Source organism: Chenopodium album, chromosome 24, assembly GCF_948465745.1.
Source record: "Chenopodium album chromosome 24, dcCheAlbu1.1, whole genome shotgun sequence".
NCBI classification, from domain to species: Eukaryota; Viridiplantae; Streptophyta; class Magnoliopsida; order Caryophyllales; family Amaranthaceae; genus Chenopodium; species Chenopodium album.
This window is the reverse complement of record NC_137857.1, coordinates 2111726-2139415: the sequence shown is the minus strand read 5'-3', so window position 1 is coordinate 2139415 and position 27690 is coordinate 2111726. Positions and strand designations below refer to the sequence as shown.

Below are 27690 nucleotides of genomic sequence, written 5' to 3'. Positions count from 1 at the left end.
AGTTTTGTTTTTGAATTCTCCTTCTCTATGATTCTTAAAAGTATTATCAAACAAATATATATGACAACATATGTAAGAATTCTAAGCTTACAAAGCACTATATTTGAATATTGACTAATGTGTAATATTCATATGTATGTTACTTCGTATATATTATTTTCCATATGTTTATTGTTCTTACCTTTACCCTCCCCAAATGATGAATATGTTATACATTCAAAACTATTTATCTTTGCACCTAAAAAAATAAAAATCTACTTGTGTTTTATGATAAAACTAGTTTAAATCCCGTGCAATGCACGGTTGTTATTAATTTTTTAAAGAGTTATTATTGTATTGAATTTTATAAAAAAATTATACACATAATATTAATTCAAAAGTAAATATAAAAATATATTAGTTGGGTTTATATGGAGAGTTATTATTGTTAAGAATTTTAACTGGAAGAAAGATATTTTTCATTATTATAAAATAATTTCCTTAAAGAATCTTCTTAAAAACAGAAAGTAAAATAGGTGGGAAAATTGTTAATGACATTGTGACAAGTGTCATTTTAGGTTCACTTTTAGTATAGGTTAATTGATTAGCTATACAGTAATAACTCCGTTAAAGACATCTGTTTCTTTCTGTTCAGTTGTATGAGATCAGTTACATTCATGTTGTAGGTGATAGTATAATAGTAATTAACTAATTAACTTTGTTATAGGAATCTGGTTAAACCCATTACATGTCCTCTTCTATCAACAAATTCGATAATTAAAGCATTTGAAATATCTATTGACATAAAATTGAGCACTAAACTATACTTTAACGCTAGTCATTACATTAATGATAGTGTGAAAATTATACTTATAATAAGACTTCTTTATCATACGAAATGCTTTTTTTTTTTTTTTTTTTTTCGACACATTAAGAATTTCTCTTGTGAGGAGGATATTTCTAATTCCTTCTATTTCTTATGATTTAATAAATAAAAAAAACCTACCATAATTTGACAATGGCCATATCATTGGGCCAGGATCATTGGTTTAAGTTTTTAGCACGCCAATTGACCTTGGTAGTCTATGCTCCATACTCAATATTTACTATATTTCTTTTTTGCAATCTTCCCATTTTTCAAAAACTATAAAAAAAATTTGTCAAAAAAAAAAAAAAAAAACAAAAAAAACTATAAAAAAAATTCGTTGATTGAAACTTCTTGACATCTAAAAGTTCTCTATTCTGAAAATTCACCCTCATTGTTTATATTCTGCATGAAGTATTTATAAGAATCTTGTGTAGTGTCGTAACGTTTTTGTATCATGGTTTAATAAATTTTTACTAAATTAAACATAAATTGATAAAAAAAATTCTTATGCTACGTAAATTCAATTTAACTTTGCATTGTTTGGCACAAATGCACAATCTACACTAAAGCTCAAATTGCTTTACCTCATTACATGCCCTACAAAAATCATTGTATAATAAGGGTCGTAAACTCTTATTAGATGTGAGTTAGTCTGTGACAACCAAATAGAAACATTGGTTTTAAATATTAACTTACAACTTATCTCGTATTGACAACTTACAACTTATCTCGTACAATTACTTTACAATATACGTTCACAAGTAATAAAATATGAAAATGGAGCAAGTATTACGGTTTCAAATTGTTTATGAAAGGTTTTCAAAGAAGAATATAAAGCAAATAATAAAATACGACCGCAAAAGAAAAATGGAGCAATTTGGGGGTACTCTGTAGTCCGTACTTACAACGCGATTTTTCATTATTTTTTCATACTTGTATGTTATTATCGGGTTAAACGTGGATAGCCCAATAGCAAGATTTTTCAAACGGGTAAATATCAGTAAAATATGGGTATAAGCCCAATAACTTAATTAAAAAAAAAAAATTGGGTCTAAAATTAATAAACCCAAAACCCCATAAAAAACCTTCGTCAAAAAAACAAATCGTCGCTTTAATCGTCGGCGGTCGTCGGTGACGGAGCAATCGGAAAGTCGCCGGAAACCTTAAAGTTCGCGAATCTCCGACGAAAATGGCGGTTTTCCGATCACGAGCATGGCTTTCAAGAGCCTTCAGTTCTCTCTCCTCCAATCCTCTTCGGGTTTGTGTCGTCGGCAGCGGACCTGCCGGATTTTACACTGCTGAAAAGGTAATTGATTAAATTAGTTAGTTTAGTTACTGATTAAGTTTCAATCTAGGGTTTTTTGATTTCTTGAATTAATTGAAAATTTCATTGAGTTTGTCGGTTAATTTTGTGAATTTAGATGTTGAAAGCTAATGAGAAAGCTGAAGTTGATATATTGGATCGATTGCCAACTCCATTTGGATTAGTTCGTTCTGGTGTTGCTCCTGATCATCCTGAAACTAAGGTTATTTTTTTTTTTTTTTTTTTTTTTTTTAAGATAGTGTTGTGTTTTAATGTGCAATTAATGTATTTTCTGATCATATAATAAAAATTTTGTAATATTTAATCAAGGTGTGGTTTACCAATTATCTATTTATCTTCACCTGGTTTTTGTTAGAACTTAATCATTTATGTAAAATAGAACTGCTTTGATTCTCTGCTATATGTGTCTTTTAGAGTTGTTTTTATTTGTTGTTATTGAAAGTTATTTTTTCTTAATGTTAGACCTTAATATGGAGGAATAATATATATAATCCGTTGTTTTCGTGTAATATGGGGGAAGGTGTAAGAAAAACGGTGGATAAACAGAGAGAGGGAGAGTAGGAATAGGTTTGTGTAAGAAAAAAGTGGATAAATTGTGCAGTATGGGGTATAAGAATAAGACGGTAGAAAGTGTTGATCAACATTGGAATAATGTAGAAGTGGGTAGAATAACACACTAACGGAAAGTGAGTAGAGCAAAGAAACTGAGTGAGAACTTTATTTAAGAAATTCTATATGAATACTAGGTGTACATTTGGTAAAATGATTGCTTTCAATTGCTTATATTACCAGAAAAATTGCAACAGATTGTGATTAATCAGTTTAGCCGGGTTGCGAAAAATGATCGATGCATGTTCTTTGGAAATGTAAATCTTGGGGCGTCTGTATCACTGAAAGAGCTTCGAGATTTATATCATGTGGTGAGCTTTGCTACATTTTGCTATCTCGTAGAGAATTTCAGTTCATCTACTCCATTTTTTATTTTATAAAATATTTGTGTTTTGTTTTGGTTTGGTTGGATAGGTCGTGCTTGCATATGGCGCTGAAAGTGATCGTGTTCTTGGTGTTCCTGGAGAGGTAGGTTTTGTATAGGGGGTGGTGTGGTATTTTTGTATTCTTTCTAAATATTCTTTATATAATTATTGTGTGGTGTTTTATATAGGATTTGAAAGGAATTTACTCTGCTAGGGAGTTTGTTTGGTGGTACAATGGACATCCAGATTGCAGAAACTTGACTCCTGACTTGGAGAGTACAGATACAGCTGTTATACTTGGCCAGGTATATCTGTAAAATTTGTGTCTTTTGTTGATTCTGTTATTATTTTGTTAATCATATAGTATACTAAAATAATCATGCAAACTCATTCTATTAATGTTGTTATGTACTGTATGAGCAAGATGTTGCAGCAGATGCTCATTTTATTAATGCAATTGCATCGTTTGACTATTTCTTTGTCTATCATAATTCATAAGAAGTCAAAAGCTTATGTAATCGTGAACTTATTTGGAATTCGCCAATAAGAGTTATTCCATTTTATACTATGCTATACTACTGGGTAATAAGGGTACTAAAGTTTGGAGATATCTTTCTAAAACTTATCTTGGAAGTATCACATACCTTGTAAAAGAGGATAGATGACCTGAAAATCATAGGATTAGCTGGTTGTATTGCTGCATTAGTTTGGTGAGCTTGTTAGACAGATGTCTCTGGATGATTAAAATTTTCTTATCTTTGAGTTGGTGAACTTTTTGTACAGAATTTCTAAGGCTAGTGAGTTTTATATTTTCTAACTGGATAGCATTTAAATTAGTACGTAAAAGTGTAATGGTTTACAATTATGCAGGTGTAACATTACTAAAGTTTTTGAAGCTTATGTTGCTCATCTAACTGCATATGCTTAAAACATCATCAATTGGAGTTTTGATTATTCAAAAATGGATTTAAATCTTTAAATAAGCCAAAATATCATGTTCTATTTGCTGAAGTTGTGTTCTGATGACCTCAGCTTGTTATTCATTTCTTGCACTTGATCCTTGCGTTGCATTGAATCTGTTTTGACCCTCTTGAGAGGGGTTCTGCAAGAAGTTGAAACTTGAAAGGCTATAGTACATGACTATGTGTCTCTTAATCTCATTTCCTTGTTGATTATTTCTGCCGCTGTTTTTGAATCAGAGAGATTGAATAACTTCTCATCCATCCAGCTGCAACTTGATTGACCAAACCGCCAAAATTATAGTTGCATTTAAATCAATAAATTTGGTCTTCATGGAGAACAATTGTTGCAGGACCCCTATGTACCCCAGCTATGCCTTTCAGCTGCATTTGAATTTCTGCATTTGGTCTTCATGGAGAACAATTGTTGCAGGACCCCTATGTACCCCAGCTATGCCTTTCAGCTGCATTTGAATTTCTGCATTTGGTCTTCATGGAGAACCCTTGTATCCACTGTCCTCAGGACCCCTACTCACTCCAGGGCATAATGGTCATTGACAGAAAAGGATACATCCTCAAAAATATATTTATTTTTCATAATGAATACGAGGAATTAGGCTTTTGGGAACAGAGGCAGGGGGGTTCACTGTATTTACTAATGAGATTTCAGGGGAATAATAGTAAACTTGTTGACGTCTGTTCTACCCACTATGGGATTATTACAGCTGTTGAGACTTTATATTCTCCTTATCCTATATGATGTGTGATGTAGAATCCCTAAGAGTTCTATGTTGCTAAAATATGATCTATGACTAGTTATTCATGACATCATGATTAGCAATGTGCCTGTATTTACATGAATACTGTTTTCTAGGGCAATGTAGCTCTTGATGTTGCAAGAATCCTCTTAAGACCCACAGCTGAACTGGCAACGACTGATATTGCTAGTCATGCATTAGCTGCTTTGGAAAAGAGCTCAATAAGGTTTAATCGATACCATATTGCTAGTTGACAGCAAGTTATTGGCACATTTGTCTTTAATTTATTTTTTTAATTCAATTGTAGGAAAGTGTATTTAGTTGGAAGGCGTGGTCCTGTACAGGCAGCTTGTACTGCGAAAGAATTACGTGAGATACTTGGTATGTTTCCATCTTGGCAATCCTTTTTTTATGATTAATCTTGGCCTATATCTTTATATCTTTGAGCCTTTTGTATTAGTTAGTCTTTGATCCTAAATAATTATCTTGTCATTCTGGATATGATACTCTGTTTATCCGTTGAATTTGTGTCTCTTTTTATATTTTGATGTCCAAAAATTTATTGTCGTTGTAAACTTTTAGTTGCTTTTACTCTAAAAACTAGTTCAGACTAATATAGGATGGATGGAGTAGCATTCATAGTGAAAATTGCAACATCTTAACATTTAATAAGAGATACAACAGAAAGTTTACACAATTGTGCATTGAAAATGTAAAACAACATATACAATCATCATAGTGGTTGTCCATTGGTCCATTTGTGCATCAATTTCAGTAAAGATTTGATTGCCCTAATTCTTCTTTTTCTTTAAATTATTTTGCTCAATTTTACTAAAGATAATTCTTTTTGGTTTCACATCACTTACTGAGCTGTAGTCTACTTGGACAACCATTCTGAAATGGAAGGAGGATATAAAAGATTCTAGAATGACACTTTTTCGAGAACTGGACACTGTGGACAGAATTGGTCACTAGGTCATCCACATGGTGCTGAGGCATGGAAACATCCCTGACATCATGGCATTTTAATTTGAAGTTGTATATAAGGGAGCTGTGATAATCATTTCCATGAGTTCCAGGATCTTTTAGTTAGTTTGCTGATGACAATGAAAGTTTATTTTAACTGTCCTTTGTCCGAATATTATCCCGATGTTAACAGCCACCCTTCTCTTTCAAAACATAAAAAGAAACTCCGACATTCTTGTGATACTTTCCTTATAAATGATGCGGCACCTCATTTTTGTCACAAGTTTGTCACAACCGAAGTCTATGCGTTTTCAATATATTCTATATTTTTTCCTTGTCATGTTAACTTTGTAACAATTTAGCTGATAAATATATAAACATCGATTGCAGGGCTCAAAGATGTGTACATCAATATTGAAGATGCCGATCTTAGGAAAAGCCCAGTGGATGAGGTTCAACTCTATAGATTTAGTATTGTATTAATGTTTAAAATCTTGAATGCTCCTCTGATGTAGCCAATCCATTGTTATCTGGCTCGATGTGCTATTAGCCATTTTTATTAAAGTTTGATTCCCATGCATAACTCTTGGGCAGGAAGAAATGAGGTCCAGTCGAATCCAGAAACGGGTGTATGAATTACTATGTAAGGCATCCACCTCAAGACCTATGAGTCCTGATGCTGGTCAACGGGAGCTCCACTTTGTTTTCTTTCGGAAGCCAGACAAATTTCTGGAATCAGAGAAGAGTAATGGACACGTTGCTGCAGTTCGCTTTGAGAAAACAGCTCTTAAAGGTACTCTTCTTTTACCAAGTTGATTTTGCTAACATTAAATACTTTTGCTCATCTCTATTGTTTATTTTTTGTGCAATCGGGTACTTAATATACTCCCTCCATCCTAATTTTATTTCCACCTATCCCTTTTCAAGGTGTCCCAATTTCATAGCAACATACCCTTTTTAGCAAATATCTTTATTTACTTATATTCTATAGTTGAGTCCCACACCCACCCACCCAATTTTTTTTCCCTTTATTACCTAACTTCCGTTAACACTTGTGCCAAGAGTATTTTTGGCAATTAATTGGGACAGAGGGAGTAACATCGTTGTATTACAGATTTTAATGCGAATATGGTGTAAATTATGGTACACTAATTTATTAAAAGAAGAGTTCTTGCATATTCTTGTCACTCAATTTAGGAATATTAGCGCCTGATGTGCTTCCGTCATTATGCAGTGGACTCAGGTAGACAGGTTGCAGTTGGGACTGGAGAATATGAAGACATTGAGTGTGGGTATGTACCTTTGGAATGTAGTCTCTAGTTTTGTATCCAATCTAAGAAACTGTAGCCCTTTTTTCGTAGTATGTTCTTCTTTATGTAAGAGCTGCATGCATGTTTTGAGCTAGGTTCTTGTCAAGCACTTTTACACTTCTCTCAAACCATCGCTCAGCTTGTAAAGGATTAGTTTTGTGCATCTTGTCCTGGTGGATGTTGAGTACATAAGTAGAACTTTTGGTTACTTGTCGCTTTGATCAGAAGCTATATTGCCCCAGAAGGTAATGATAAGTTAAATGGGCCTTAAAATTCAGTTCTTGCAACTTGTTCCCTAATTAATTAACCATGGAACATGTCTTAATTAGAATTAGTTCTATATACAGTAATTTGCTTCAGGCATATAGGCTCCAATCATTTTGACAGAAAATGTATACCAGGAAAATGATTTTCTCATTTTTCATTGTTTGGTTTGTAAAGGATGGAAAACAATTTTCTTAAAGGTGGAAAATTATCCTCCCAAGAGTAGAACATTTTCCTTTGGAGAGGAAGGAATGCCACATTTTTCTCCCTACTCCTAAATCCTTTTCCTCTTCTCCCATCTATCTTCTGCCTTCCTTTCCCATTTTCCTCTTCCCCTATGTATTTTTTCTTCAAACAGTGAAACACTAAAATTACTTGTGTTTTCCTTGAAAATTTGCTTTGAGTGAAAATAACTTCCCTGAAAATGATTGCCATCAAAACAATTGGAGGCATAGTATGCTGAATCTTCTCTTTATCAGTGGATGGATTTTGAATGATGAAAACTTTTGTACTCTCCATGTAACCTTAGGTTGTATTATACATACCTTGGTCCTTAACTCCTTACTTCTGCTTGCTAGTATGTATTAACCCTCTTTTCCTATGATATCATTTAGTTAGTTTCAGATTTTTTCTTAAGCCCTACCATGTGGAAATATAGTTGGCATGCATGATTTGTAACTCCTCGATAGTGCACATTTGCCCAGATATCAATGCTATTTGTCATGAAACTGATTAGGATCAGACGTAGCAAATTCAGTAATCTGATTTCTCAATTAATTTCTTATAACCTTGCATTACCCTTTTGACAGGTTGGTGCTGAAGAGTATTGGCTACAAATCTGTGCCAGTGGATGGCTTGCCCTTCGATTCGCACCGAGGTGAGATGATATAACATTGATTGCTGTTTTGTGAGATTTAGCCAGAAGCTGGATCACATTATCTTAGGCACATGACTTTACATTCCCTTTGTGTTGGATGTATTTGTTTTAAAGGATGTGAAGCTATTGAATTATTTAATTGGTACGTGTTCTGCAAAGTATGGAGTTTTTATATTAAATTTATCTAAACTTATTGGTTTCTGTTCAATCATGTATTGCTCAACTCTGCTAGCCGATAATTTTGTAGATTTTCTAGCATAAAGATTTGATTGCGGAAATTATTGTTCAGAAAATTCATCAATGATTTGTCCACCATAATGGCTTAAACTAGCATCTTACTGATGATTCTTAATCATAGGTGTTGTTCCAAACTTAAGAGGACGAGTGTTGCAAGCTACTTCAGGTGATCATGTGCTGCTTGAGGGTTTGTATGTTTGTGGGTGGTTGAAGAGGGGGCCAACAGGAATCGTTGCAACAAACCTTTATTGTGCTGAGGAAACTGTGAGTCTTGTTACCCTGTTTCTATAGTTCCTTGAAAACTTCTTGCTATCTGGTACAGAGTAATTATTATCATTGTCCCAATCCCTTATATTTAAAAAGCTGTTAAATAATTATTTTGGAAGGAATGCCACAGTACTATTAAAATTTTAAACACATTTTTTAGGTGGACAATTTAATATAAACCATACTACGTTCCAAAATAGTTCCTTGATTACTTCTGGCTTCCTGCTGTCTGGATAAAATTTTAACTGCCCCAATCTCTTATAACTAGAATGCCATTGTTTTGTTACAAGACAATTTGTAATAGGTGGGTTTTTTTTTTTTCCACCTTGCTTATCACTCAACTTAAGCAGGGCCGCAGGGGGCATCTTTGGAGGCCCAATCATTAACTCCTTCCATCCCAAATATTATACATGACTTGACCAACATTTTTGGAAGGAGGGAGTATCGAGTATATTACTTGATCTCTTGATGCGTTATCATTACTGAAGCTGTGTGGGTTTAATTACATATCTGATTAATGTCCAAATATGGCAGGTTGCCAGCATAATGGAGGACCTTGCCCAGGGACCATTAGCATCAATTTCAAGCTTGCCAAAACCGGGCAGGGAGGGGCTTCTTGAGTTGTTAGATGATCGCAAAGTGACAGTACTTCCATTCAGTGCCTGGGAAAAAATAGACTCCAAAGAAAAGCAGCAGGGAAGTTTAAAGCACAAACCCCGAGAAAAATTATCCTCTTGGCAGGAGCTACTGAAAGTTGGATCAGAATGATTAGATTTCCATCTCACAAATTACCTATTTCCTAGAGGAAGGGAAAATTCAGTGTTTTTTTTTTTTTTTTTTTTCCCCCCCCCCCTGTTAAGTTATATACGATACCATTTAGACTGTTGTATAGACCTGCAATTTTGACTTAGTTAGCACTCCACACTAACCTGTTATCTTAAAATTTTGAAGTGTGGGTCACAACAACTTGTAGAATGTTCTGTCCTTCTATTATACACCAGATTTGGTTATCACATATCAATTCTTAATGCTTAACTGTTGATATTACAGAGAATAAATGGTATCTGATCTAGGATCCAATACACAATTGTTTGTATGGCAATACAACATTGTCGTTTAGTTTTATTTTGTGTTCATTTATTTTTTATTTTTTTTTATGAAGAATACAGCTATAATGGATTCTGCTATTGACTGGGTAACTATTGTTATTTTAGAATTGCCATACTTGCTTAAGATCTATACCAGTACACACTATATCCATTTCATGTTGTATTTGGCTGAAGTTATAGAGTTTTTTGAACAGAAATTACCTGATTTTATGCACCTGAATTTACATATGTAGACATGTTTGTAAGCATATATGTACAGATTCAGCAACTGATCAATAATTTCCCAGCCACGCCATCAAGTATAGTATTTGTACCAAAGAGATGCATGAAGCGCATATGATTTTCTTAATGCAATGTTTATTTTCAGGCATTCGATAATTCAATGTTGGTGCCATTGAAGGGTGTTTAGTAATGAGAGCTCGATGATTCTCGCCTATGGGTGGACTAATCTGATGGGGGGTCATCTATGGAACATGGTATGTTTTCCTTTCCTTTCTAACTTTTCCATAGGGACCACAGCTTGAATGAGGTTGATTGTGCATTCTCTTCCATTGAAATGACTAATATTACTATTTTATGACATGCTTTGCCCCCCACAACCACACCCCCCCCCAAAAAAAAAAAAAGAAAGAAAAAAGCAATTCCTTGATTGAGCAGCATGATACTCTCGATTCTGAATGTATTTTGCGATTGCTGTATCAGTTCATATACTGCTATTTGTCAGATTTATTAGCTTGACATTATCCATCTAGATTCCAAGTAGTAATTTCAGACTTCAGAGCGATACCTGATGATGAGTTTGTAATGAGGAATGACTCCTTGATGTCTATTTAGCTGACCTCTAGTACTAGATGGCGGAAATAACTATCAATTGTGCAAACAAAGGTTGACAAAATAATGGGCCAGTAGTTGAACAAATTTTAGCACAAGAAACTGAGTGCTGGGATGTATAAGGATTTGTGCTAGGGCCTAGGCTTTATTATAATCCAAGGGTGAAGCTGAAGAAAATAGGTTTAGTGCCTTAGAGGAAAACAAAAAAGGAGTCTTCTTTTTCTTTCTTTCTTTTTTTATTTATTTATTTTTTATTTTTTATTTTTTATTTTTTGGGTCTCTTTGAACCGTAAGAGTTGATTCTACATTTCTACGTAGTATGCCTTCTGCTTGTACCTTTTCTAGACTGGAATGACCCTATATTTTGTCAAGGTAGCAATACACATGTTATGTATATTGGATGTTTGTGACAACTTAAACCCTTTCTTTTGCCTTTTGTTTTGTTTGTTTGGGTGGGTGGGGGAAGCTGTGATTTGGACCCAGATTTTGGGTCATTTTGTGAGTTGAATTTTGATTGTAAAATACTAATGTATTGTTGTCTGTTGTCTCACCTTCTGATGGTTCTGCCTTGGGATGGTAGTGTACTCTTAAGTAGTAGTAGTAAAATCAATGGAAGTCCTTGATATAAGACTTAATGGTTTGTCCATGTCATCCAGATGATCCCTTCTTCATCTTTTCCCCCGCCTTTTCGAGAGACTGAAAGGAAACTTTAAGCTGATAACATCCTAACTCTTGTAGCCTTGTGTTTGGTAAATTCTTTTCTGTGAATTTATAAGTCGTTTCTTTCTTTCCTCTAAATTTGTAGCTTCCTTTTCGGCTGAATTGACTTGACTAGTAGAAGTCCAATTACATCTCAAGTTTGAAAAGCAAAAGTGAATGGTTATAGTTAAACTCCACCTTCTTTTTGAGAAGCACTTCCAATTTATTGAGCTTCAATCTGCGGAGGGATAAGCACAGGGATCTTCCACTATATGTCTTGACTTCTGCTGGATTTAATAGTCTTGCTGCATTTGTTAAACTCAATCAGTACTTTGTGTTGTATCCAACACTGCAGTATCTGTGCTTGAAGAATTTCTTTGTAATCCTTAGGTCTTTCACTAGGAATGTTCAATAGGCTATATATATCCTGAAAAAGCTCTTTTAAGTTGACTTGCGAGTTGACCTTGAGTTCCTTAAACTGCTAAGACCTGGGTTTAACTCCAAGAGAGCATTTCTTTCTTTGTTCTTCTGTGGTCATTGTATTGTGTCTGAATGTTCTCATTATTGACTGCTTATATGTTCATCGATAAATATTTCGCTGATGTCCATGCTAGATTTATGAACCTTGTCCCTATCAGGGCGAAAGCTGTTGGCAAAGGAGCCTCAAAAGATTTTGGTCTTAAAAAATTGTAAATATCTGTAATCTGAAATATGAATAATTATATTATCTAATTTTGGATATATACTTTGGCATAGTTAACTTATTTGTGTGGTTAATCTAAGACTTTAGTTACCTACTTACCTGATAAAGCTGCTTTGTTAATTTGTATATCTGACTGTTTATGCTTGGTCATATATATTAATAAAACCATAATATTCTAATCATGAACTTCGGAGTTTACCTAAAAATTTAGTTCTGCACTTGGAAATTTAAGATCAAAGATAATTTTTCGTTAACTTTGGGCTGCCATCTTCCTGCAAAACCTGCGATGCACTTCTTTTCATTCCTGAAATCCTACCTAGCTAGTTGATGGTGATGAGTTACACACTTACACTAATATATGATATTTGTCATTCATGACTGCCATGCTTCCGCGTTTAAATTTCTTCTTAAGATGTCTATTTCCATCATACTATTGAGGTCATTGCTATTCCAAGTCCTACAATTACTACTATGGATCCCACTGTAAGTGGGATCATTGCTACTGCTAGTTGCTAACCCTGCCCCTTCATATACCTATTGTTGTTCGTCTTATTGACAATAATGAGCAGAGAAGTTTTTTACTATGTGATTTGAAAGCCAGCTTAGCACGCTGAGAAATCTTCAATCCTCACAACTACATTACCTCAATCCCTCTAGATACACACTTACTTTGGAAAGGGTTAGAGAGCAGGATGCACACATCTTAATCTTTGCAGTAACCGAATAAATATTTCCAATGAACTTTTTATTTTATCTGTTGCACAACTGTTTTTCTACTTCACAATGAACAAGTACTTTGATTTAGTCCGTTCTTGATGAATCTTTCACCGAGTTAGGTATGTACATGCTTCTGTCATTTCGTGCAGGTTATATCAGTTGCCGACCATTCTCAAGCCATCATTCCAGGTGAGAAATACTCGGGTTGCTGCCTGACTGGCGCTCTTACAAGTTACTGTGACAATATAAGGTTAGATTCAATCTCTTTTTTGCCTTCAATTATTAAAGCTATTTAGAGGACCCAATAAAAGGTAGGAAGAAGTACGGATGAGTTATTATTTGGCAAATTTATCATCACACATTCACATGTATGAAACTATGATAAGCTAATAGAGGCATGAATTCTTGTCTATCTTCTGTGTGCATAGTAATGTGGGGAAATAAACTTCAATTATTGTGCAGTACTAGACTACCAGTGTATATTGTACTGCTCTTAACTGATGTTGATATGTCAACACATTATTACTCTTTTTCTTCTCATGGGACATTGCTATAATAATGGCTTTACTACAAGCTTTGGTATCCATTTGTGATCATTCTACCGTGTCAACTACTTATGTCGATTTGAGTATTACTTCGTAGATTTTATTAGTTAATCCGATAACTTCCTGTGAACACATGCTATAGTGATATTTACCTTAATCTGGACTTTTTTATTTTTTGTTCTTTTGGGATGATGTTGGTTCACCTTTATTCTTTAGCTGGGAGGCATCTAGGATTTTTGAAATTTGAAGGGAGGATTTTTTTTTTTTTTTTTTTTTAAAAAAATCTTGGTGTAGGGTGTGTGGTGGGGCTCATGACTTGATGGTGGACTTGACTTCAGTTACTAAATTCGGTTAAAAAACAGTAGATTAGTTTATTAAATTCGTATGAATCATACTTGTCTTTACGTTTTAACTATTTTAGTTAATTGATCATAAATGAATGACATATTGTTAGAAAACTAACTATTAGATAACTAACATTTATCTATATCAAAGTTATTTTATGCCAACAAAATAAATTATTAATAGGGCAATGATGTTACTTGTGTGACTTGATTGGTATAATGACCCCCCTTTTGTGTTAAATCCATCCTCCTTTAACAAAGAATCGAGAGTGGTGTGTAAAGATTATTCAGGTTGTCCCCATTTCTACAGAAATTGGTCTTTGTTGTTATCCACGACACTCATGCCATTTGCTAAAGCCTTTCTTTTCTAATAGCTATTTTTCATTATTTCTTGTCCTATAATTCAAATATTCCAATTTACCCAATCTTGTTTGTAACTTGGCTTTTTTGAGAGCATCTTCACTTCTTTAGTGTTGCCCTGCTTAGCTCTCTCTCTATACCCATGTTGCTTGTCCATTACATTTTAGATACATTTCGTTACTTGTTTAAACATTGTCGCCCTAATATGTGATATATGCTTGTTCGTATCTAGCTTTCCCTACTATTGCAACGTGCCGGTATTTGGGAGAATTTTTTGAGTACATCATATCAACCATTAGGTTAAACCTTAGCAGGATGAATGGATAATTATAAATAGTAGATGAATGTTCTTATTGGTAGGGGGCATTTATTTGATCATTTTTGTAACTTGGCTTGTAGCTTGTTACACCCATTAAACGTGCTTATTTGTAACGAGGCATAGTTCAGGCCAAAGCATGTCAACCCACCTTAGTTTTTGTTAATAGACTGACCTCCCCTTGACAATTAAGTTTGGCTTTGGCTTCATCCCTGCTTGATGTCTTCATTGTGGAACGTTCGGAGATGAATGCCAATGGACTGTACCATTGTGATATATAGGTAATTGCCCAAGTATACAGGCAAATATGCTTGCATGCAATGATTTTACCATTGATCAAGGACAGTTCTAGCACGGTCCTTGCATTTGCTATAGATGAAAAATGTGGAACCTCAAGCTAGAATAAAAGACCAAGATAAGTAGTGGAACTAATTATCATCAATCACATTAAAATGATTAGTATAGAATCAAGAGAAAGTGGTGTTCTCATCACAACGTTGGAGATAAGAATCCTTTCAGAGTGATTACTTGAGTAATGTCATCAACTTCTTGTCAATAACATGCATGCTTATTGAATTGGAATGTAGTAAAGTTTTTGTTTTTATTTTTTTTATTTTTTATAAACATAATGATATTGTTGTCAAACTAGCCACCCTTTGTTAAAACCTAGTTACCCGAGTTTTTTTTTTTGACAAATAGTTACCTGACTTAGCTATTGATTTTCATAGTAACACGATGTACAAAGCTTAATAGAAACCAAAAAATATCAAATTAAGCTTAATATCGAATTGGAATTGGTTTAACCGGGTCCTAAATTTTAGGAATTGGAATTGGAACCACCGGGTACCGGTTTCGGTTCCGGGTACCCACTTATGTATGTAATTGTTAAAATATAATACAAATTATAATTCTTATTTTAGTTAGTATCATTATTAGTGTTTAATAGTTATATTTATATGCATTAAGCTATTTGTATTCATGTTAGGTATTAATAATACTTTTTTTATTGTACAAATTAGATACATTTAACATATTTTTATTATTTAAAATTTATTTAGTTTAGGATATATTGGGTAACCGGGTACCTAACCGGTTCCGGGTCCAAAAAATTGAGAATTGGAATTGGATTTGGTTTTAACCGGGTCCTTAATTTATTACCCGGAATTGGAACCACCGGGTCCAATCTCGATTCCGAACCCGCCGGTTCTTAACCGGTTCCGGTTCCAATTCCGGGTACCCGGAATTTTTGCTCACCCCTATCGCGAGAGGTTGAGATCATGTGATAACTATTAAAGGATTGTTCATGTTGTATCACTAGTGTGATTAACAATTTTAATGTACTCTATTAGCTTTAATGAAGCTAACTTATCCAGTGACACGTGGAATTCACTTTATAATAGGTAGGGCCCCACACATCTTGGATAGTTGAGCTTGGCCAAACAAAAAATGTAGGGAAGAGAAAGATAGTGAAGAAGACACCCCTAAAAAATGGGTCAAGAGTGGTCTGGCCCACAAATCCCTTTTTGGGACACTGCTCGAGGACACTAACCCCATTTATAGGACCCAGTTTTGAAAGTACAGTATTTTCTTTTCTGGGCCCACATTTTTGGGTTGGGCCCTTGATCTGCTAGATATTCTTACTTTTCGAAATTGTTCTATTTTTTGCACAGTTGGTTTGTTAGTTTCATTTTACATATTTCTACTTGTTTCTTTTTTTTTTTTTTTTAATTTTTACCTTCAATTCAATAATCTTAAAAGGCATATTCTTTATTGTAAATTTGTAACTCATGCAAGCAGGAGTTGTGGTTTACATATTACCTTTTTTTTTATTTTTTTTTTATTTTTTTATTTTTTTATTTTTTTTTTTATCTTTGGACAAATTTACTATATACATCCCTTTCTCTCAACATGTTTTCATAAAGATATTAGATTATGATTAATCAGTTAACTCATTAAACCATGATTGATTACCCATTTTTTCTATTAGCATGTCAATTAAGTTTGTCATAAAAAAACCAGGTTATGTTTCACTAATTTCATCAAACCGTAATTTATTAAGGGGGATTTTCTTTATCTAAACTTATTTGAATATTATTTAGTATACATCCCTAATTTTTATGTTATCTGTACATCTGATAGGATTTGATCGACCAAATGAGCCGTGTTTTTTTTTTTTTTTTTAATTTATTATTATTATTATTATTATTATTATTATTATTATTATTATTATTATTATTATTATTTTTTAACAGAAGCATTGAACACCTTCTAATTTCATAAATTCATTTTAGTAGTGTCACTGGTTATCAATATCTTTATTAATGGATAATTAACAATCAATGATTTTTTTTTTTTTAACTTTTTTTTTTTCGGAAAAATACTTTAAATTACTTGTTAATAATTCTAATATTTGGGGTTGGTCCTTAAAAATGGTCTTTTATGACAATTTTGTAAAAAGGGTACCTCAAAGCTAAAATTATTCGAATTCATCCAAAATTGGAATTAAGAAAAGAAGATGCCAAAAGTTGTAATTATTATTCATATACTTTTTTTTAAAGGTTAAAAAAAAAAAAGTTAAAATACAACTACAAACACCCCTGCTACACACTCCTACTGCAAAAATATGATACAATACAGAGACAAATTTCTCTCTTTTCTGCATTACAAAATTTTCTCTCTCCTCCTCTCTTTCTTCATTCTCTGAAACATTGGAAATCCCCCAAATTTCATTTTTGTTAAAAACGTTTTGAGTTTTTAATTAATGTCAAGGGTGTTTGAAGAACATGATTACATAGGTTTATCAGAGGTTTCTTCAATTGAAGATCAAACCTCTGACAAATCCAAAAACTCAGCTTTTTCTGACAAAAATAACACCAAAATTCTCAACTTTAAAGCCACTGAATTAAGGCTTGGATTACCAGGCTCACAATCCTCTGAAAATGGTGATGATGATAATGATAAAAATGGTGATGATTTCAACTACAAAGTTGCTAAATTTAACAGTTTAGTTTCTGGGGCTAAAAGGGGTTTTTCTGATGCCATTAACGGAGCTTCTAAGAACTGGGGTTCATCAGAAAATGGCGGATCTAATGATAATTCTGTGAAGAATGAGGAAAAGAAGTTGCAGAATTCCCCTGTTTCTGTGCAGCCAGCCAACTCTGTTCTTGCTTCTTCAAAGTAATTCACTTTCTTCCTCCTAAATATCTTTTTTCTTCTTATGATCTGTCTTGTGTTTCGAATACAACTGGTGTATTGTATACAGTATACAACATGTTACATGGTGCAATGTTTTCAGGTGACTATATAATACATATACACCCGTCGTATACAAAACTTATATTTCTTGTCATTTTATTTAAAAAATGTTTTTCTTTTTTGTTAGATATGTTGCCAACTTGTTGTATGTTGATGTGTTAGACAAATTATATAATGAAATCTGGAATTTGTTGTCATGGTCTTGTTTCTGGAATTTGTTGTCATGGTCTTGTTTGAGGTGCTAATTAATTAATTGAGGAAAATTGGAAAATGTAATATTATGAACATGTTTAGTTTGTTTGGTGTTTAAATTTTGAGCATAAGGTCTTAAACTTTTAGCTTTTAGGTGCTTTTAGGTAGGAGATGTCATCAGGTGAATGAATCAAGCCAATATATAACTGGCACGTGTCATAACTAGCCAATCAAATTTTGCTTTCAATTGACATACTGTAATAGATATCATAGATGAACTCATGTATAATGTGATTAGCTCTTGTTGACAATTGACATGTACAAGTACTTCATATTTTTTTCATTGACTTGTGTATATCAGACTTAGGCATACTTTATTCCAAAACAATAAGTCACCTTTGATTTTGATGGTTGTTATTCAAATTTGACTTGTAATTGTCGAAAAATATGTTGAGTTTGCGAAGCTTTGGTATATATGGTATTGATCACCATTTGAAAAATGTTTATTTATACTTATAAAGTAGAAAAGTAATGGTAAAAGCTCGCAAATGTGACCTGTTATTTAAGAAATTGAGGGAGTAGTAATGTAAGACGATTAGGTAGACATAGTAATAATATTATGCTCAATTTGAAATAAGTTTTTTTCTAAAAAAAATCAGAAGAAGTTCTTGCGTTGGTGGAGAGTTTCACCCAGCTTATCTTAGTCATGCTAACACATTGGACTTATAGTTTAATGGATTGCAAAATAATTTTCATGAAAATCTTTCTCAAATTGCACCACGAAGGAGCTACTTTAACTTAAGGATTACATAAAGTAGGAGAAAGTCTTGCTAATTCTATGAAAGGTGATTTGGGTATAACTTTGACAGAAAAAGAATAAGAGTATTATTGATGATAATGTACTTGTAATAAGCAAGAGATGACAATTATTAATGATGTGATTGATAATGATTATTATTGTATTGGGATAGTAAGTAGTAACAAGCTTACTGGGACGGTTATTTTAGGTATAGAGGAAGAGAAAATACCATCATTGTATTTTACTTGTGTCTTTTATGCATATGTATCTCCTTCTTTGTCATTATTTAGATGTTTTCATTCATATGCTTATCACTCAATATTCTATTTTGGGATGCCCGGTTGGCTTTGAGTATTGCTCTCAAGAACAATGACTTCTAAATTTCTGATGTCAAAATTTGTTGACTATTTAGTGAAACCTGTAAAATAAATTATGCGTCTGTTAAAAACAGGGCACAGGTTGTAGGATGGCCACCAATTAGATCATTTCGGAAGAATTCCATGGCCATCAACACACCAAAAACCAACGAAAGCAACAAAGATTCCAAGTCAGAATCAGGGTGCCTCTTTGTAAAGGTCAGTATGGATGGAGCCCCCTACCTAAGGAAAATCAACCTCGGAACCTATGGAGGTTATGTTGAACTGTCCTCAGCCCTTGAGAAGATGTTCAGTGGCTTTACAGTGGGTATGATCTTTATGCTGTTATCTTTTCTTTTTTTTTTATATATAAAATCTGCATCCAGATTAATGGTTAAATTGGCAACCATCCATCCCAGTGTTGTTTTACCACAGGCTAGCTAGCACGGAGTACTTTTTGAACCAATTTGATTGAAAAATCATTTCAGGAATATATGAGCCATTTCATTTAGGAAAGCATTAAGGTCATATCTACTTATCAGAGCTCAACTGTATTGCTGAATTTCATACAGTATATACAAGGCTACAAGCTCACTATATCTTTCATGGTACTTTAGATAGAAATTGACTATCAGCAATGTGGTCTAATATTGAACTAATTTTAATTTGACTTCATTTGGCTTGATGCGCTATCTAATAGATTGATGCAGCATCTGATTCTCTTACATAAGAAAGAAGGGTTGTAGGCTTGTAGCTAGTTTGTCATTTTATGTAGTTAAACACTGTTCTATTCTTCTATCCCCCTCAAATTAGCTGTTTTCTCTTATTATCTCTTTCACTATCCTTATATAAATTGTATGAATTGCATAGGTCAAGTTGATTTCAGTAAGGGTAGACTAATGGATAATCTTCGCCATTCTGAATATGTTCTTACCTATGAAGACAAGGATGGTGACTGGATGCTAGTTGGTGATGTTCCATGGAAGTAAGTATATATACTCTCCTTAGAGGCATCTTCGATAGTCTTCATCATGCTGTTGCATTTTTGGAAAGGACTCATATTATATCCATTATTCACGAAAACTTTACTTTGTCCTGCCTTTTCTTTTAAACCTATGAAAATCATTCGAGCATCAATTATACATCTTGCAGTATGTTTTTGGAAACCTGTAGAAGGCTGAGGATCATGAAGAGTTCCGATGCAGTTGGGCTAGGTAACACTGAAACTAATTGTACCCATTAATTATTATCTTCCTTTGATCTGTCACTCAGCGTGCAGAGTTTCTGAACAATTGTCTGATTCTTGCAGCATCAAGAGCCAGCGAGGAATGATTTTGCCCGAGTCTCTTATGATATCTCAAGTAAATTTTGACTGTTTTTCCTCTGGAACCTTCTGATGTAGCTCGAGGATAGTCAATTCAGAAGCTCCTTTAAATTGCGACTGGTTGATGTTGCAGAATGTATGTTATATACAGCAGACAACCCAAGCATGTATAATGAATGTCTTTGCAATATATAGTTGATCTGAGTGAAATTAGGACTGGTATGCATGCTCTTGCTATTTGCTATTGGCTCTCAGCTATCATGGTACTAGACTGTCGACATTAGCTTGAACTCGCTTGAGCTCAGTTTGTAGTCAAGGTCAATTCATGCGTTTATGTAAACTTGTATGTTTGAAGAATGCTCTCAGCTATCATGGTACTAGACTGTCGACATTAGCTTGAACTCGCTTGAGCTCAGTTTGTAGTCAAGGTCAATTCATGCGTTTATGTAAACTTGTATGTTTGAAGAATGCGTTTATGTAAACTTGTATGTTTGAAGAATACTAAAACTCACTAAAGTTTAATTTATATTAATAATATGTCAAAATATACACTTCTATAATCAATTTTAAAAGTGTTAGTATAAGATTAACATTCTAAACTATAATTATGTGCTTGAAGTTTTATTAATGAAGTATAAGGATAATGATCAAAAGTAACATGGTTCTATTTAATTTCATTCTTATTTTTGTTATTTTTGAAGCAGTATGATTCGATAGTTAAATGTGTTAAAGGCAGGATTGAACACAAAGACTTTTGGGAGATTTCAAAATTGAAATTGCTACAATATTTAGCAAAAGGGCCTTGGTAAGAAATTGCATTCATGTTTAGCATTCTTTCAAATACTGTTAGAATCTTTTTTCGCAATCACTTCGCTTTCACTCATCATATGCACCACCCCAAGATTTGCTGCCTTTCGAACAATCTCTACTTCTTGTTCGACCTCTTCTGCCAATTCTTCATTACATACGTCACTCTCTATTAATTCTTCATTATGCGCGGTTTTCTCTTCATTTGTCTTTTCGTATTTTCTGATGAACTCAACCAATTTTATGATCAATGACTTCTCAAACCCTTCTGTATCATCATGAATATCTGTGTAACCATACCTTACCACACATCGAAACAAAAGAGCCTTTGGATCCACCCTTCGGAAGAGAAACTGTTCCTCCTGTGGCACCTTGCTGATATGCAACGACTTGATAGTCGTGAAAACAAGGACAGAGTGGAAGGCATTCACATTCCCCAAGTAGCATGCAAAGATGGGTGGGATGCCATGGACGAGCTGTGAGTAGAAGATAGCCAAGTCCGGTACACGACACAAGTTAGACAGATCAACTATCTCTCTAAGCTTCTCAGTCGAAACCTTGTTATCGAGCTCATAATAGTAAGTCTTTCTATAGGCATAATTCCATGTGAACATCATGGTCATTAATACCAAAGCAAATACTATTGGAAGATATCCTCCATGAACAAACTTGGAGAGCACCGCGCTCAAATAAACCAACTCGACAGACAAAATGCAGTAGATATACAAAAGCACAAGTATTATGTGCGTCTTCCATACAAGTATCATCACAAGAACCATGAATGACGAGGTTATAGCCTCTGCAAAGACAACCGCGATTCCTGTAGTACATAGAATGATTAACACAACCAAGTTGTTTACTTAAAAAAATATGACGTATTACTATCTCGTTCTACTAAGGAATGTAGCTTACCATAAGCATTGCCAATGTTTGTGCTAGTTCCGAATCCAAGTGTAACAAAAATACATGCAAACATGAGCAAATAGTTGAGTTCTGGTACATAAACTTGGCCTTCAAATTTGGCCGATGTATGAACAACTTTGACTCGAGGAAAGCATCCTAGAGCCAGAGATTGATGAATGATAGAGAAAGCCCCCGAAATCATTGCTTGGCTAGCTATGATTGCAGCTAGGACGACTGCCACGACAAACATCTGCCAATATAATGGACCTGTAACAATAAAAGTCAAATATTGAGCAAAAAAATATGTCACTCAATGCATTTTATACATAATTTGTTGATTAGTTTGTTACCTGGTACAGATTTGTAGAAAGCGTTTCCAATGTATGATTGCTAAGGTAAGATGCTTGACCAGTATACTGCAAGATAATAGCAGGGTATACAACTGCAGTCATACTGATTTGGATTGATCGAACTGAAAAATGCCCGAGGTCAGCAAATAATGCTTCGGTTCCTGCATTAGATGTTGCATCATACATATGTTACGTCAACAACTTTTTACATATACTATTTTAGAATGCCCGAAAAAAATTTATAACAAAAAACAGGGAAAATAATTGCCGGTGATACAAAGAATGATACCGCCGAGAGAGGACCAGCCATCTTTGCCGTTCCTCTTGAAGTACTGAATGAATTCCCATGGATTTACGGCCCTAATAACTAATGGATCGTGTTTGATGAAATTGTAGATACCAACAACACCATTAAATATAAACCAAAGGGTAAGTATAGGAGCAAAACTAAATCCGACTTTATCAGTTCCACATTTTTGCATCATGAAGAGGAAGATTAAGATGGCAATTGACATCCAAACAACCATTTCTGCAAGAGAAGTTAATCATAATTATTTATATAGGTGTGAGTAAAATCACTTCATATGAAATAATTTCGCATTTTAACTACCAATACAATCATGTACTACGTAGACAATAATGTTCAAGAATTGTATATGAAGATTCCAATGGTTCATATGAAATGCATGGATAATTTACTTGACCTGACCCAATTTTAACCCATTTCATCAATAATTGAAATTAATTGAAGTACATACATTACACTACTATTGCACAAGTGTACAACAACAACATTTTATATAGTTGTAACTTGTACGTAGTATCAATATTACAAGAAGGTCAACCTCGTACGTACGTCTTTTAAAAAAGAAACAGTGGGAGTATTAACACGTACCATCAGTTAAAGCAGACGAAGCTCCTTTGATCCCTCCAATAGCAAATAACACTGTCATGTCTAAATGAATTACTTTATTAGTTCCAAATAAAGTAAATAATATGGTACCCAAAAATTAAATTAGCCAAAAAGAAAAGGTAGGATGTATTACCTGACATACAAGGAGTAAAAACACCGTCTCCAATCACAAGTGAAATAGCAAGAAGTGTGGCAAATAAGAGAGCATATTTGGCAAATGAACTATTTTCTAAAGAGTTTTGAACCTTAGAAGGCAGTCCTCTTTCTCTTCCTCTATAATTTGATGAATAATGATTTTCGTAGTGTGCTACTTCTCGATCTTCCTTGTTGATTTGGTAGCAAACCAACTTTTACCTTTCGGCATAATAGAGAATACAACGCAAAATTCCACCTATTTCCCACAAAAATTAATAAGATATCAAAAGCGAAATCAAACTTGATTGTGAAGGGTGCACAATAATACGTAGTAATAATATTAGAAACATATGACTAACTTTTAACTTTTTCACAAACGGCCTAATTTTAAGTGGTTAATTGGGCTTGTAGTGGTCCATGAGACTATGACCTACTCAGGTCCTATTGTAACTTGTAAGGTATCATACTATCATATTAAGAAAATGATTAAGGTAATAAATACGAATTAAATAAGAAGGTTACAAATTCATTTAGGGAAAAAAAAAAATCAAGAGTGACAAATTGACAATAAATGCACCACAATAATACACAGTGACGGATCTTAGACTAAAGGATATGGGGGCCAAGTTATGAAATTTAACAACTTCTAATTAAAATTATAGATATCTAACTATTTACAAAAAACAATAATTTGACCGGTGTCAAGTTTAAAAGAAATGAAATCAATTGACCTCACTTAACTATTATAGAAGCTTGTTACATACAATTAAAATATGATTATTAAATAATAAATCACTATAAGAAAAAAAAATATGCGAGTTTGATCTAAAAATTTTACTTTACACAACTTGTATGGGCCAATAGATGCAAATAACATATCACGATACATGTACAATATATGTAAAAAAATACATACCATTTTGGATTTGTAGTTGTAAAATTGTAAATAATGAAATAAATTTGTAATGATGTCATAATTCAATTCGAGCGTAAAAATTAAGGTCTCGATAAAAAATTAATTAAGAGCCTGTTCATATTTACTGAATTGAGCTGAACTGAACTGATTGGAGCTGAACTGAACTGAACTGATTGGAACTGAACTGAACTGAACTGAACTGAATTGAGCTGAAATGAATATTTTATGTGAGAGAGAAATTAAGAACTGAACTGAACTGATTGGAACTAAACTGAACTGATTGGAGCTGAACTGAACTGAAATTAAGTAAATATGAACAGACCCTAAATATTAATTTTTCCTAATTAAGTAGTAAAAGTATCTATGTTGTATTAGATTTTAATTTTCATTTATTTGAACCAACTTGAAAAAGTTGTGTATTTGTCACATGATTCAATTCGAGCGTAAAAATTTAAGGTCTCGATAAAATACTATTTTTATCACGCTTGTCTAATAACTCTTAGGGGGCGTTTGGTTCACAAAGTGGTATGGGGTTGGAATCAGGAATGGGGTTAAGGTGGTATCGGGTTGGAACTTGATACTTAATACCATGTGTTTGGTGTAATTCTGGAATGGAATATCTCACTATTCTCTCCTTTTATTTGATACCTAAAGGATTGGAATGAGCCAAACCCACCTCCCCCCCAAGGTTTCTAAACCCCATACCTCATGGGTTTGAGGTATGGGTTTGAAATTCATATTTTTGTCAACCAAACATATGGTATGGGTTTTAGTCATTCTAAACCCATACCTCATACCTATATTTCGTGAACCAAACGCCCCCTTAGAGAAATAATAGGGGCCGAACCCTTATGAGCCCCTCCCTTGATAATACACATACTACAGTTGTAATAGAAAGTACATAACTTATTCTCTCACATAGAAATATAAACATATATACCATTGCCATTGTCATTAGCCTTTAAGACGATGAAGACATATTTGATAACGGGCATCAAAGTAAGTGTATAATAGATGAGAGAAAGAACTCCAACATTGTCTTCCTTGTGTTTAACTCCGTTAGGAAATGTGCTTGAATACACATACAATGGTGATGTTCCAAGGTCTCCAAAAACTACTCCAATACTTTGGAATGCCAACGTCAATATCACTCCCCAACTTGCATCCTAATTCAATAAACCAACCAAAATTAATTAATTAATTTCCCAATTAAATGTGCATACAAACTGTCACTTCATTAAGATTGCACCATTATTAATTTAAAATCATTATTTTTAATATGTCAACCTTTTTATAATTCCGAATATATAAAATACTATTAATGATATTTGTAATCATATACTACTCCGTATAATAATTCTCCCACAAAAAAAAAAAAAAAAAAAAAAAACAGTAAATTTGAAGTAAACCATAAAAAAAATATATTGAGAGAATTCTTTTGATTATTGACAATTTCTCTTGAAAATAATTCAGAAATAAACCATAAAAATTATCAAGCACTTTACTTTAAAAAACAAAAAAAAAAAGGAAAGAAAACTTGTTCAAAAACTTATGCATCAGTGCACCACACACTTTTCTAACTTTTCTTCTTATTTTACTCATTTTCTTGTTCGAGAATTCATGTTTTACCAAACGAGCATGCATATAGAAGTGAAAACAAAATAACATTAGATGTACCGTGCATCCAATTATCGGAATGACTGATAGAAATCGACACCAACCTAACAAGACTATGTGAAAAAGAAAGTTGGAAATGGACTAACCTTAGCAGCATGAGCATGATTTCCTTTAACTTTAGCAGATTCGATATCAAGAGTCATAACGATTGATTTTTCTTTCACCCATTCACTACTTTTTGGAGTAAGATTTTTTTTAACTTTTTATTTTTTTGGTTTGAAAATTTGAGGAAAGGTCTCAAGGCCCGATGGCGAAACTTGTTGAGACTCTAGAGGATATACCTCAGGGTCATATGATGTCGTTTGAAACCACGTATGATCATTATATGTTGTCATAAACGTCCGTGGACCGTGGTAGGCTTGAGCTTACAAAATCACTACAAGTTGTGAACGGGTAAAATGACCATTTAAGGGCATATTGGATGGTTCTACCAACTCAATTGAACTTCCGGAGAGTATTAGGGACCATGGTAAACATATAAGCAGTTTTTATTTCCGGACGGTAAAAGGTCAAAAATTACAAAATTAAAGGCTATAATCCACGCTTTTTGAGGAAATTTTGAGATTTTAGGCTTGGTGACGAAAAGCCTTGAGACCCTATGGGATACATCTCGGGGTCACATGATGCTGTTTGAAACCACATATGATCATTATATGTTGTCATAAACGTCCGTGGTGGGGTTGAGTATATGAAATAGGGTTGAGTTTAATTTATGAAATCACTACAAGTTGTGAACGGGTAAAATGACCGTTTAAGGGCATATTGGATGGTTCCACCGACTCAATTGGACTCCCAGAGAGTTTTAGGGACCATGGTAAAAATCTCGGCAATTTTTATTTCCGGACGTAAAAAGGTCAAAAAATTACAAAATTGAAGGCTATAATCCACGCTTTTTGAGGAAATTTTGAAATTTAAGGGTCCGATGACGAAAAGCCTTGAGACCCTAAGGGATACATCTCATGGGTCATATGATGCCGTTTGAAACCACATATGATCATTATATGTTGTCATTAACGTCCGTGGTAGGCTTGAGTTTACGAAATCACTACAAGTTGTGAATGGGTAAAATGACCATTTAAGGGCGTATTAGATGGTTCCACTGACCCGATTTGACTTCCGGAGGGTATTAGGGACCATGGAAAACATCTCGACAATATTTATTTCCGGTTGAAAAAAGGTTAAAAAAATTAAAAAATTAAAGGCTATAATCCGCATTTTTGAGGAAATTTTTAGATTTCTTGGCCTGGTGACGAAAAGTCATGAAACGCTAAGGGATATATCTCGGGGGTCATATAATGCCGTTTCAAACCATATATAATCATTATATATTGTCATAAACGTCCGTTATAGGCTTGCGTTTACAAAATGGTGCAAGTTGCGAACGGGTAAAATGACCGTTTAAGGGCATATTGGATAGTTCCACCGACCTAGTAGGACTTCCGGAGGGTATTAGGGAACATGGTAAAAATCTCGGCAATTTTTATTTTCAGGCGAAAAAGGTCAAAAAATTACAAAATTTAAGGCTATAATCCACGCTTTTTGAGGAAATTTAGAGGTTTCGGGGCTTGATGGATAAAAGTGTTGAGACCCTAGAGGATATATCTGGAGGTCATATAATGCCATTTGAAACTATATATAATCATTATATGTTGTCAT

At 33.7% G+C, this 27690-nt stretch overlaps 2 protein-coding genes and 1 pseudogene across 2 annotated transcripts; 2 read left to right on the top strand and 1 right to left on the bottom strand.

Moving 5' to 3' along the window:
* The first annotated feature begins 1966 nt into the window (after window positions 1-1966).
* LOC145611589 (NADPH:adrenodoxin oxidoreductase, mitochondrial-like) lies at window positions 1967-9836 on the top strand. Its single transcript, XM_081666929.1, has 13 exons — window positions 1967-2153; window positions 2269-2373; window positions 2978-3091; window positions 3195-3248; window positions 3334-3450; window positions 4979-5088; window positions 5170-5243; window positions 6219-6280; window positions 6423-6621; window positions 7063-7120; window positions 8212-8279; window positions 8638-8780; window positions 9318-9836. The coding sequence occupies exons 1-13, from the start codon at window positions 2037-2039 to the stop codon at window positions 9549-9551; spliced, it is 1455 nt and encodes a 484-aa protein (XP_081523055.1). The 5' UTR covers window positions 1967-2036; the 3' UTR covers window positions 9552-9836.
* A 7171-nt stretch (window positions 9837-17007) lies between these two features.
* LOC145611688 (auxin-responsive protein IAA27-like) lies at window positions 17008-20859 on the top strand. Its single transcript, XM_081667033.1, has 5 exons — window positions 17008-17584; window positions 19105-19337; window positions 19880-19994; window positions 20162-20223; window positions 20319-20859. The coding sequence occupies exons 1-5, from the start codon at window positions 17169-17171 to the stop codon at window positions 20339-20341; spliced, it is 849 nt and encodes a 282-aa protein (XP_081523159.1). The 5' UTR covers window positions 17008-17168; the 3' UTR covers window positions 20342-20859.
* Window positions 20860-21169: 310 nt separating this feature from the next.
* Window positions 21170-26177, bottom strand: LOC145612724 (potassium transporter 5-like; annotated as a pseudogene).
* Between the last annotated feature and the right edge of the window lie 1513 nt (window positions 26178-27690).

Excerpts from the sequence above, each read along its gene's own strand:
- LOC145611589 (XM_081666929.1), top strand. The coding sequence starts at position 2,037 with ATGGCGGTTTTCCGATCACGAGCATGGCTTTCAAGAGCCTTCAGTTCT. Across the intron at positions 5,244-6,218 it reads AGAATTACGTGAGATACTTG|GGCTCAAAGATGTGTACATC; the intron begins GTATGTTTCCAT and ends CATCGATTGCAG. Across the intron at positions 8,280-8,637 it reads GCCCTTCGATTCGCACCGAG|GTGTTGTTCCAAACTTAAGA; the intron begins GTGAGATGATAT and ends TCTTAATCATAG.
- LOC145611688 (XM_081667033.1), top strand. The coding sequence starts at position 17,169 with ATGTCAAGGGTGTTTGAAGAACATGATTACATAGGTTTATCAGAGGTT. Across the intron at positions 17,585-19,104 it reads TCTGTTCTTGCTTCTTCAAA|GGCACAGGTTGTAGGATGGC; the intron begins GTAATTCACTTT and ends TGTTAAAAACAG. Across the intron at positions 20,224-20,318 it reads TTCCGATGCAGTTGGGCTAG|CATCAAGAGCCAGCGAGGAA; the intron begins GTAACACTGAAA and ends TGATTCTTGCAG.